We start from the raw sequence: 12012 nt of genomic DNA, 5'->3' as shown, positions 1-12012 counted from the left end.
TGAACTCTGTCTTCTTCCTTATTATCTCCAGGAGGAAAGAGATCTTTTTCTGTACAGCATCACTGACTACTAATATGAAGTACACTCCAATGTCAAGGAAGAGAGTGGGTGCTGAATAACCGACTGCTGTCTGAGTATGGAGTGACTACATGAAGCAGTGCTGCTTTCTGGGTCTACCACTCACACCAGTTGCTGACAAAAGACAGTAGCAGCCCCTCTGTTTTAATCCAGCATGCTGGGTATTTACACTTCTGGAAACTCTTCTGTTTTTTAATAACATTTGTTTGAAGTTGAATTGTGATGAGGCTGCCGCATTGGTTTGAAAAGAGCTGACATTTACCTGAGGAGCTGCAGCAAACTGAGTACTGCATAATAGATGAGGAAGAGCTTTCCTCAGACAGGCTGAAGTATACAGGCCAGATATAAAGTGCATTAGAACAGCAGCACACTGGAAACATTTCATCTTGCTTTTTGTCTTATTCTAACATACATGTATAGATATCTATGTGTGTGTGTGTGTGTGTGTACATATGTGCCCACACAATAAACAGCTGTTCACACTATGTTTTTCCTGCTAATCTCATCTAAGCTTTCCTTGCTGATCTGTAGCTCTTCCCAAGGATTTGTGACATATCTAGTGCAAATTCATGATAACTCAGTTGAAGGAAGTGTTATTTATTGTCTTTCTTGCTGTATTTATAACCAGATCTTTTCAAAGCTTTGTTCTCTTTGTTTGGTGAGGGCTTTAACACACAAGAAATGAAGCAGCCAGAATGGACACAGTGCCCAAGCTGTGAAGCTGTGACATTTTATATCTTCACAAACTTTGCAAAGCAGTCCTTTAAGGTCAGGTTTAGTTGTGCCCATGGTTTCATTCTGTGACTTTACATTTAAGCAGTACATGTTATGTTTGCCTTTCCTTATAGGGATACAGCAGTACTCAGTACCTGGCTTTTCAGCTCTCTGCATTTCTGGTGTGACAGTCTGACAAGAAAGCAGTAAATTAAATGAAATCATAAAGGAACAGCAAAATTGCATTACTACTAGAGATTAAACATGCATTTCTAGTACTGGATTGCTTCAGTACTTGTTTCATTTTTATACCGTTGTGTTGAAAATCACTAATGATATCTCACATGCGATGCCTGACAACTTTATTAAATAACATTATAGAACTGTCTTCATAACAACCAGGCAAGGCAGAGAAATTGAATAGTACCAGGAGATACCCAACTGCAGGCATGGTAATGAGGAGGCCAAGTCATGAAAAAGAGCAGCAGTGGGACAACAGCCCCCTGAGATTACACTACAAGGATGTGGCCACTGGTGGGATTGGGGTAAGGAATGATCCTGCTTATCCTGCTTCTGCAGCACTTGAGGAGGAGGAACTTGGCATGCTTCTTTTCCTTTGTATATGGATGGAAAGCTGGACGTGAGTCAGCAATGTGCCCTCACAGCCCAGAAAGCCAACTGTATCCTGGGCTGCATTGAAAGAAACATGGCCAGCAGGGCAAGGGATATGATCCTACTCATCTGCTCTGCACTGGTGAAGCCTCACCTGGAGTACTGTGTCCCCATGTGGAGTCCTCAGTACAGGGGAGATATGGACATGTGGGAGCACATCCAGAGAAGGGCCACAAAAATGATCCAAGGGATAGAACACCACTCCTAGGAGTACAGACTGAGAGAGCTGGGGCTGTTCAGCCTGGAGAAGTGAAGGCTGTGAGGTAACCTGCTAGCAGCCTCTGAAAAGGGGGAGATACAGGAAGGAAGGGGACAGACTCTTCATCGGGGTCTGTTACGACAGGAAAAGGGGAGGTGGTTTCAAGCTTAAAGAAGGGTGATTTAAGTTGTATATAAGGAAAAATTATTATATAGTGAGGGTGGTAAGGCAGTGGAACAGGTTGCCCAGTGATGTGGCTGATGTCCCATCACTGGAGATTTTCAAGGCAAGGCTGGATCAGGCCCTGGGCAACCTGATCTACCTTAAGTGTCCCTGTTGAGTGCAGGGAAGTTGGACTAGATGGCCTTCAGAGGTCCTTGTAACTCTAAGGACTCTATGATTCTATGGCTGTAGTGTAAAACAACTGCTGGAAGGCACTAAAGGAAGCGCTGATGTCTCCCATCATCTTTATTGCCATCATCCTTTAAGCGTATCTATAGGATCCAGAGGATGGGTGCTCAATGGAACCAAAGGATGGTGATTCCTTCTTTCTTCTGAAGATTACAGAACAGCTGTACAGAATACCTTTCCCTCTCACGCATGTGTTCATAAACCTGTTGTATATAAGGGGGTTAATAAGGTGCTAATAAGGGGCCCACATGTCTGTTGCATATTAAGGGTTAATGAGCTCTTACTGCACAGGTTAGCAAGATTCTCCTGGCCTTGAAGCCTGCAGCCCTTATAGTGTCACACTGTAGAAACCTATTCAGGAATTGTTTTAAAACTTACAGGAAGAGAGTTTCTTTCTCCCTGTTAACTCTCTGCATAGCTCTGCTGTATTTTGTAACATTGCTGCTTTGGATTTTGGAACCTTTTCATTTTCTGCCTGTTTCATATTGGTCAGTTTAAATGCCCTTGGTTTTATGGAAGTGTTGCCCCTTATTTTATTACCTTTTCCTCCTTGAAGGAACAAAGCATGTACCCTCCTTCCAGACCTTGTTTTCTAAGCTGGAATGTGAACCAAACCATGTTCTCTTAACATTCCCCTTGGCAGCCCTTCTTTGCATCTGTTTTAGTCTGAATGTCACTAACAGCAGCGTCCCAGCTGTAATTACATTCAACTCTTGATGCCTGTGCCCTCTGCAAAGAATCGGTATTTTCATATTAGTACTGAATTGCCACTGCCAGGAAATATCCTAAAATCAATGCCTTACATTACATCATGTAAAAGTTTGATTTTCTTTCCTATGGTAATGAATCATCTTTCAACTACTATCTCCTGCTGCAAAGGCAATTAGAAACTAAGACACGTCCAAGGGGCATTTTCTCTTTCTGACATTGCATTAAGAGACATTATGTTACATCTTCACCCTTTCATTTTGTTGTCTAGACTCCTTCTTCCTGCTCCTCACAATCAGACCAAAAGTACTATGTCAATTTTACAAAGGTTTGGCATTATCACATTCTAAACTAAAGCATGAACCTGCTCATTTTCAGTATGCAAGCTTGGCATATTCAAATGTTATCAGACATCTGGGCAGAAGAATTCTGTTTTCTTCTCTCACACCAAGTAACCTGGAACAGTTATCCAGTTTATTCTTGCGGTTTAATTTCCAAAATTCACACTGATATCTCCTATTCCGCTTTTATTCCTATTCCTATCTGTCAGTCCATGGCGTCCCCTGAGGTGCACTGATACATGCACCTGGTTTTGGAGCTGTGAATTTGCTGACTTGGTTTCTGTTAGTTAACTGGATAAATGCACATCATTCCTCAGGGTACTCCTTCATAGCAGGATTCCTTTAACTCGATTTTCTGCATTACAGTAATCTTCCTTCTTCTGTTGATCTTACACCAGTGTTCTTCAAAGGCACTGCTTTCTTTCTAACCTATTTCCTCCTTAGATTCATGATGCACTGAATTCTCCTTGTTTACCGTATCGAGGACCCTTCCTGGATTCACCTGGTTGTCACATTCTTCATTCCATCCACGTGCTTAGTTAAAATATGCTGGTATATGATCCATGTCTAGACCATCTGCTGCCTACCAATTAGCCCCTTTAATTTTAAATTCCTTCTCCATATGTAGCCAGTTCTGATTCCTCTACAGCTTTCCCTATTCCATTTTCTTCTGTTAGAATATCAGTTGGGATTCCACATCTAAAGCCTCAATAAACTTCCTGTAAATAGTTGTATTCTGTGATGTAGGAACAGGATAAGTGGGAATCCTTGAAAACTGCTCATATCTGTAAGTAACTAAAAACTAATTACAGCCAGAGCGATACATCTCTCATGGCTGCGTGTTTTAAAATGGTTTAGAAGGGAGCGCAAACTCCTAATTAGCGCCTGATAGACAGTGCAGCACTGCCATGCCGAGGATCAAAGATTGTAGTTTGAAAGGATTCAATACACACATCCTGTGAGTCTATACACAAAGTGGCCTAAAACAGTCTGAATTAATTACTCCGTAGCTCAACTCTATTATTTTATGTGTACTTAAAAAAGAAAGGAAGAAAGAAAGGAAACCTAAGCAAATATAGTTACATCAAGAACAAACGGAGGAACAGGAACAGTAGCTTCCAAGTGTAATCACACAAGAAATCTTTCACGGAACACTTCTAACATGCAGGCAAGGCTGATGCCTTCGCAAATACATTCTAATTTCTGAAATATGGGATCTCAGAAGTCAGACAAACTGCTCTCATCAGCCTAGAACGTTTAATGCATTCTTATGAAAGGCTTAAAGGCCAAGGTTCTACATAAAATCTTAGCACTGCAGAAAGCAGAAAAGACATCCCACCTGCGAAGTGATTTCACACCAATGGAGTCGATCAGCTCTTGCACTTACCCAAGTGTCCAACACCAGTGGCGCACAGGTTTCATTCTTGTAAAAAATAAACTGAGATTTCTTTCTCTCAGTTTCTCCTTTTCCCTCCCTTGCATGCTGAATAGTAAAGGCTTCTTTAATCCTTGTGCACCTCGAATTTATTTGCATGGGGAAGAGTTAAATAAGAAACTGAAGGCTTCAGCTTGCTGTGTGCTAATGGCACCTATCAGCTTCACTGACCAAACAAGTCCAAGAAGTGAGGGAACACCAGAAAACAGTGGGTATTTGAGTAGAGAAAAAAAAAAAACCAAAAAAAAAAACCACTCAGGTAGAACCTTTTTCTCATATTGAAAAATAGAAACCAGCCCAAATCAAATATTTTCCCCCACAGTCACAAAATGCAGCGCGGCAGCTCCTGAGGATCAACATCGTCCTCATCCACATCCTCTTCTGAAAAGTAACCTACTGATATTTGACTGGAGAAGACAAGAGCAGAAGGTGACTGTCAAGGTAAGTGATATATTTAGAACATGCAGTGGCACTCTATAACCCCTGAAAGGCAAATGGACAAACGCTGCTTTTTGGTAAAATTGGACGGGTTACACAGTAAGCAGTTCCATGCAGCAGTCTACTAAGGTGCAAAAAGTCACCCAGAGAAACGTGCTTGACTTGTATTGAAGCCCAACACGAGACAGCAGCTAAGTCACATTTCATTAGTGTTTCTAATAGTGCTGCTGAAAATGTTTCACTTATGTACAGTATTGGCATCGCTTACCACAACCCCTTGCATAACATAAGCAAGAGGTTGCAATGGAATGAGTAGTAAGATCATAGTAAAGCTGTGAAGAAAACCTCACAACTCTAACATGATTTCACGAGAGTGCACGAATGAAAGCTGAAAGATAAAAGGCAATGCATAATTATTATTTCAGGTACCAACTGCTACATTTTTCTTGACGGTGGAGGTTTGGCATCAAAAACTGAAGCTTCTATAATAAGCTTCTCACTTGCATAACTAGTGAACTGTTTTTAAGCTTTATTTCCTTTACCTTCTGATGAGAACAGCAGCTCAAATGTAGTTGGAAGGCTTGGGATTATTTCCAAAGAACGAACAAACCAAAGAACGAAGTCAGTAAAAAAAAACAACAAAGGCAGTAAGTCCTAAGAATATTGGTTAATCTTCATAATTTAATATGCCATTTATAGTCATCCAAACATCTCACCGAACAGTTATGTACAAAAACCACTGGAAAGAAGAAGAATTTAAATGTTATCTTTCAAATGTAAAAGTGCAATTAACACAGGCAAAGGGTTTGTTTTTGTTTTTGGCTTCACTTCTATTAAACTCAGTGGCTACGTAAGAGCCTAACAAGTACGTTGCCTACCCTAAAGTGAATGAGGATTTTATTTTTCATTAATTGGTTCATTTGCAATGAGCCTGGCGGCTGACAAGAGTCTCACTCCAGCCATAAATATGGTACACACACTGAAAAATGCACTGTTCTCATAATTTTCAGTTTTACCAACTTCAACAAATTGAATAAGAACAACAGTAAGATCCCTAAAGTTCAGAAAATAATTAACAACATAAAACTTGATATCAAGGAAGTGGGCACAAAACAGCCATCCTGCATCGCACCAGAGTTCTACAGACAGCTTCCAAAGATGTTGCTCACCCACAATGAACACCGTTCCTCTACAGCACTGAATGAGTTTTCTGAAATAAGGTTCACATTTACAGACTTCCATGCATTACAGATTCACAATTTGGAAAGAAAAGGAAAACCTTCATACATATCAGCCTTTAATTTTATCCAATCGTGAAATTTCTGTAAAGTTGATTTTTCTTCTGTTAATATTTTTGCTGCTTTTCTCAGTTTTTCTTCATTTCGTTCCAAATAGCGAATCCCATCTGTCTGCAGCTGGCTGAGCTTCTCCTTCCGACTTTCGTCCAGAGCAATGTCTTCATTCATCAGAGGGTTAAATCTGAAATAAGTGTCTGGTGGTAACAGTGCATCCAGCATGGTGTGAACTTCTGCATTGAAAACAAATGCAGGAAAACGTTACATTTACACGAGAGACAAATAGCCCTACAGTCTGAACAGGTGCTCTGGACACAGAAAGTGTAAATATGTGCTGCTTTGCTAAGTACATTTTTTTTCCACTATTGTCTTACACGAATTAATGAAACTATTTTGCAAACAACCCCACAGCCCTATTTCTGCTGAAAACCTTCAACTTTTATTCTAAGGCAACTGCACTCATGATAATCAAGGAGACTTTGTGAAATATCCAGATACACATATGTTCATTCCTTGATGAAAAAGAAGACATTCTGAACAGCAGTAATGTGACTTACTTATCCCCACTCAGGATCCTCATGATTTGTTACACTCAATATTAACGGGAGAAGATTATGAAACAGAGAGCTATATATTCAACTCTAATCTCAAAGTCTGCAGTAAAAGAAATAGGTAGCTTTGAAGCTTTCTTTAAACTGCAACTATTAAATATGAATACACATTTTGGTTTTGGAATTTTCATTTAATTTAAAATGTTTGCATTCTGAAAGTTAAGCAGTACATAAATAAACTGGCTATGTAATAGATGTATTTGTCCCTCTCTTTGCTTCCTCTTTTCTTCTTCCACAACTTCATTTCTCCCTCCTTTAAGATCCCCCTATCTCCTTTAAACTTCCATTTCCGTGACTACTTCCAGCTTTCACTCTCTTACTTCCTTCTGTGCATTCTAACACTCTCCCTCTCAATATCAATATCCCTTTGTACAAATCCTGATGGATTACTAATGGAATTCTCATTTTTCAGGTACCTGCAGTATACCCATGTCATCAGCCACCTACTAACAGCTGAGACCTCATAAGCTAAAAGAGCTCAGCAATGGCACAATGATGATGATGCAGACTCATGGAGATAACACTGAGAAATGCACTGGTATTACCATCTCCAGAAAATCTGTAATACTAGTATTAAAACACTAGCTATATGTAACGAGTTCAGAAGATATATGCTTTAAATGCATGCTTTCTTGCTATAATTCAAATTGCAGAATCATATAATTGTTCGAGTTGGAAGAGACCCTTAAGGGTCATTTAGTCCAACCCCCCTGCAATGAACAGGGAGATCAGCTAGATCAGGTTGTTCAGAGTCCAGTCCAGCCTGACCTCGAATGTCCCCCCAAGGACAGTGCATTCACCACCTCTCTGGACAATCTGTTCCAAACACTTGCTGGGTGAAAACAGCTTTCTGAAAGCAAAAACTCTCCTTTAGTCTGCATTCGATTTTGACATATAGTCAAACAAACACAGTTCTTGCTACACATTATAAGACCTAGGCAGAAGTTTCAGTGGGTTAGACAGAGAAAAAAGGAAAAACAAAATGTTGCAAATTGCTCTCTGAATTGAAATTATAAGAATCATCAAAAAGCTGAAAAGAGCCAGAGAGCAAAGACAAATTAAGACACTAACCTTCTGTGTCAGTCGCACTGCTGATAACATTTGTGAGTTTGGCTTTCAAACTGGTGTATGTGACATTCGTCTTCCCTGCATTTTCGTACCGGCCAGTACCCAGCGATACCAGGCACTGCAGTGGAACATCTGGCCAAAGACACTTGCACTCATGAACTGCCAGTGCAGAAGGGTTATTTAGAAGCAAGCCTCCATCCTGTAAATTAAAAATAAATATAAGGGTTAATACTATATATGATGTAAACAAAACAAATTTGCAATTACAAACTGAACGGGTATAGCATTTTTATATTAAAATATCTCAATAAAACAGGCGATAATTTCCATCTCTTCTGCAAGCATTCTGATTGGGCTTTGCAGCAGCTGCATAGCTAAGCTTCCTGGGCTTATGGACACTGTCAGATCACCTCTTGAATCTCTGGTCAGTTCTGCTGGTGTGAGTGCTTAGTTTAGATTAGGAAGGACATTTTGAGATCACGTAGTCCAAACCCCCTCCTTGCAGAGGATCAGCTGGAGCGTGCTGCCAAGGGCGATAACCAGTTGGATTCTGAGTATCTCAACACACGGAGGCTCCAAAACCTTTCTGGGCAATCTCTCTCAGTGCTTGACCACCCTCATAATAATCTTCAGTTCAGGTGGAATTTAATGTGTTTTAATTTGTGTTATTACCCCTCGTCTTTTCTAAGGATATTCCCTCTTCTACATTCTCTCCAAACCTTTATTTCACGTTGGTAAGATACCCCTCCCCCATGAGTCTTCTCTTCTCTAGGCTGAACAGACCCCACTCTGTTTCCCCTCATATGAGATGCTCCAATCCCTTCACCATCTTTGTGACCCTGCACTGAACTTGCTCACTTAACTGGTATATCTCTGCTACTTTAGTAAGTACTTCTGTCTTCTAGGCTTCTAAGACAGCCAGAAGAGCATACTAAAGGATACTTGTGGAGTGCAAGAAGTAGAATGTATGAACGTAAGTGAGACCTTTTGTTTTCAAGATTTCTGTAGTTAAGAACAGTAATTAATCATAGCAAAGGCCAAGAATTTTACAGCCATTCAAAAAACCATATAAAATATAGTCGAAATAGTATATGGCTGAGTATTTGCATAAGCAAAAAGCAAAGGCTCTGTGAACTACCTAAATCCTGTACCTGTCAATCCCATTACAAGAATAACAAAGAAACCACTGACATTGATACAGAGCTTAGAATGAAAAACATTACGGAATTGATGCACACTGTACAGAAACTGTTATTAACTACAGCTGTGCTAGAAAAGTAGAAACAGGATTGCTGAGATAGAGTTGGGTTTTTTTGTTTATCAAGCTTCTATTTCAACCTACAAAAAGATCTTTGAACTGCTTCTGGACTACTGTCTACTTTGCTCAAAACACTGCTAAAATGAATAGTCTTTTCAGTGCCTATTATCCTTGCTTACGGATAAATTTAATTCTACATAGAAAACAAAATACAAGGATGTCTTTGTCCTTGATTTAATTCCCCATGAATCTTAATCGGAAATCTTAATACTTATCTTTATGGTACTTACTTATTTCTTTATAACCTAGATTAAAAAATGCTTACCAAATAATTTCCACTGATCTTGCCAATATACTTTAATCAAGCATGATTTTTTTCCACCATGGGAAAGCTTAGTGTTATCAAAATACAGGGCGTAGTTAATAACAGAATACCACTGTATCTTTAATCAAACTGACAGAAAAAAACACCAAGGAAAGATAACACAAAATCATAGAATCCTTAGAGTTGGGAGGGACCTTTAAAGGCCATCTAGTCCTACTGCCCTCCAGTGAACAAGGTGTTTCAAATCAGCTTACTCTGACAAAGACGTTCATCTTATTGCTATTCTGCTTTCAGAGATCAACTACTGAATCAGTAAATAACATTCTTAATTCAACTGGACATTAGAAGACTCAGCGAAGGATGTATTGCAATAATTTAAATAATGCAGCTCCAGAAGCATTAGAACACATTAAGTCAAAGAATGAAACTGTCACATTCTAAATATTGCACATTAGTTTCAATGATCTCACTGTAAATTTTCTATATAAGTTTTAAGAACTGTTAAAAAAGTAAAAATCCAGTTCTAAGACCAGAAATTATCAGAGATTGACTTCCCTGATTCCAAATAATTGCCTTCTTGCTCTGTCTTCATAAAATTGCACAAGAAGTTCTTCCTGAGACATACAGGTCTGCTCCCTCGTAACACCTCATATTTTATGAGAGCTGCTCTGAAAGCAGTGCCTCCTACTTTATTATGCTGGTCCATAATGCCAGAGGCAGATGTTGGTGGTGCAGCAGTAGAGGTTGAACCTTCCCACCAATATCCTATTCCATGTTGTTGCTGTGTGACAGATGGCAGCAGAGGGGCAGTCTGACAGAATGGGGTCTGACAGTGAAGTGCAGATAAAGCAAAGGTGCGTCAATGAATTCCTACATGTAGAAAAAATTGCATTCATTGATGGAGAACAAACAGTGGATGGGAACACAGCGAGGCAGTGTGTGATACATTCCAACAGTGAAGGCAGTAACAATGGGGCATCTTCCCCTGTGCAGGTTTATTACAAGCATGGCACACAGGCTTTTGTTCATTGGTGGCAAAAATGCACAGCTAATGATGGTGACTGTGTTGAAAAAGCACTGTGTAGCTGAGAATTTGTTCTATCAAATAGTGCTATTGTGCTCTTAGTATCTGCTGAAGCTTCCATGGAAATAAACAGGAGGTATTACTTTTGGAGCAACCTATGTATAATTGAAGAGCATAGATTTAACGGACTAACACTGGATAGCACAATTTTACTCTCTTAATGCCTATGTACAAAAACAAATAATATAAATTAAACAGCTTCTTTATGCCATGTATAGCATCACAAGAATCTTGTTGATATAAAGTGATGGTTTTAATTACAATACGAGCTTCAGAAGCCTGACCCCAAACCTTTTAAGTTCCTAGTAGAACGTGTTGCCCTTCTATCTATATTGCTATGGTATAGCACTGTTTGTGAGAGATACAACAGAGAGAGACAATATGAATAGTACATTAGATATACCACTATGTTATCAACATACATTTGCATGAATGAATACTAATAGCATACTGGGCTAAGAGCATAACAACCAGTAAGTTAAGTGAAGTGATAATTCCCTTTAACTCAATACTCATGAGGTCACACTAGGAATGCTGTGTCCAGTTTTGGACACTCAGTTACAAGACACTGAAGAAATGGGACGTGGACAGTAAAGAACCACTAAGCTGGTTTGGGGACTAAAGAACACGACATAAAAGATGATGCACAGAATTGGATTTATTTAGCCTGATAAAAGAGTAAGTCAAAGAGGAGTCAAATCACAACCTTCTGTCTAAGGGAGGGGGGAAAATATCTAGATAGACTCTTTAAAAAAGCACAGAACAAAGCGCAGACAAAGAAAGCTGTAGAATCTCTGTTCTTGGATATTTCCAAAATCCAGCTTGGCGAGGCCCTGGGAATGTGACCCAACTTTGAAGTTTACTCTGCTTTGAACAGGAGACTGGACTAGACAACCTCCCGAGGCCTCATTCTCTTTCATTTTCCTAACGTTCTACTCTTTAAAGAAACAGCGTATGAATCGTTGTAGGTACGTGTTATTTTAGCTGTAAAACAAACTTTTAAAAGCCTTTCTTACAAAATACAGAACTACTCCAGTACAGTCTGGAGTCTTAAAAAAAATAAAAGCCAATGTGCATTTTTCACACACAGCACATACCTTAGAAATGAGCTGAAGGGCTGACTTACAGCAACTCTTTAAATGACAAAATTGCTGATTAACATCCATAAAAATATGCAATTGTCTGACTATGTGCCAGGCAACCAGCCAGAGCAGACCAGTGACTCATTTGCTTTGTTCTCCTGTTCTTAGATTGTCCTTGACTACATTTAACCACCTCCTCTCATTCAGTTGGTTCGCAATACAACTGCAAACTTCTTCACTTCCCAAGCATACAAAGTTACCTCTTCCTGTGCTGCTACAGTCAGTGCACTGTC

General features: G+C 39.6%; 1 protein-coding gene across 4 annotated transcripts in view; it reads right to left on the bottom strand.

The window, feature by feature from the left end:
- Positions 1 to 5648: 5648 nt before the first annotated feature.
- Positions 5649 to 12012, bottom strand: part of PNPLA8 (patatin like phospholipase domain containing 8) — a 33088-nt gene continuing 26724 nt past the window's right edge. For all 4 annotated transcript variants that reach the window (XM_015854250.1, XM_015854262.2, XM_015854242.2 and 1 more), the window contains exons 9-10: positions 7974 to 8169; positions 5649 to 6524 (exon numbers count right to left, since the gene is read on the bottom strand). In XM_015854250.1, the coding sequence (XP_015709736.1) occupies positions 6250 to 6524; positions 7974 to 8169 (471 nt within the window). In that variant the 3' untranslated portion in view covers positions 5649 to 6249. The remainder of the gene's footprint in view (positions 6525 to 7973; positions 8170 to 12012) is intronic.

This window comes from Coturnix japonica, chromosome 1 (assembly GCF_001577835.2).
Source record: "Coturnix japonica isolate 7356 chromosome 1, Coturnix japonica 2.1, whole genome shotgun sequence".
NCBI classification, from domain to species: domain Eukaryota; kingdom Metazoa; phylum Chordata; class Aves; order Galliformes; family Phasianidae; genus Coturnix; species Coturnix japonica.
The sequence above is the reverse complement of the archived record's forward strand: the minus strand, read 5'-3'. Positions and strand labels throughout refer to the sequence as shown.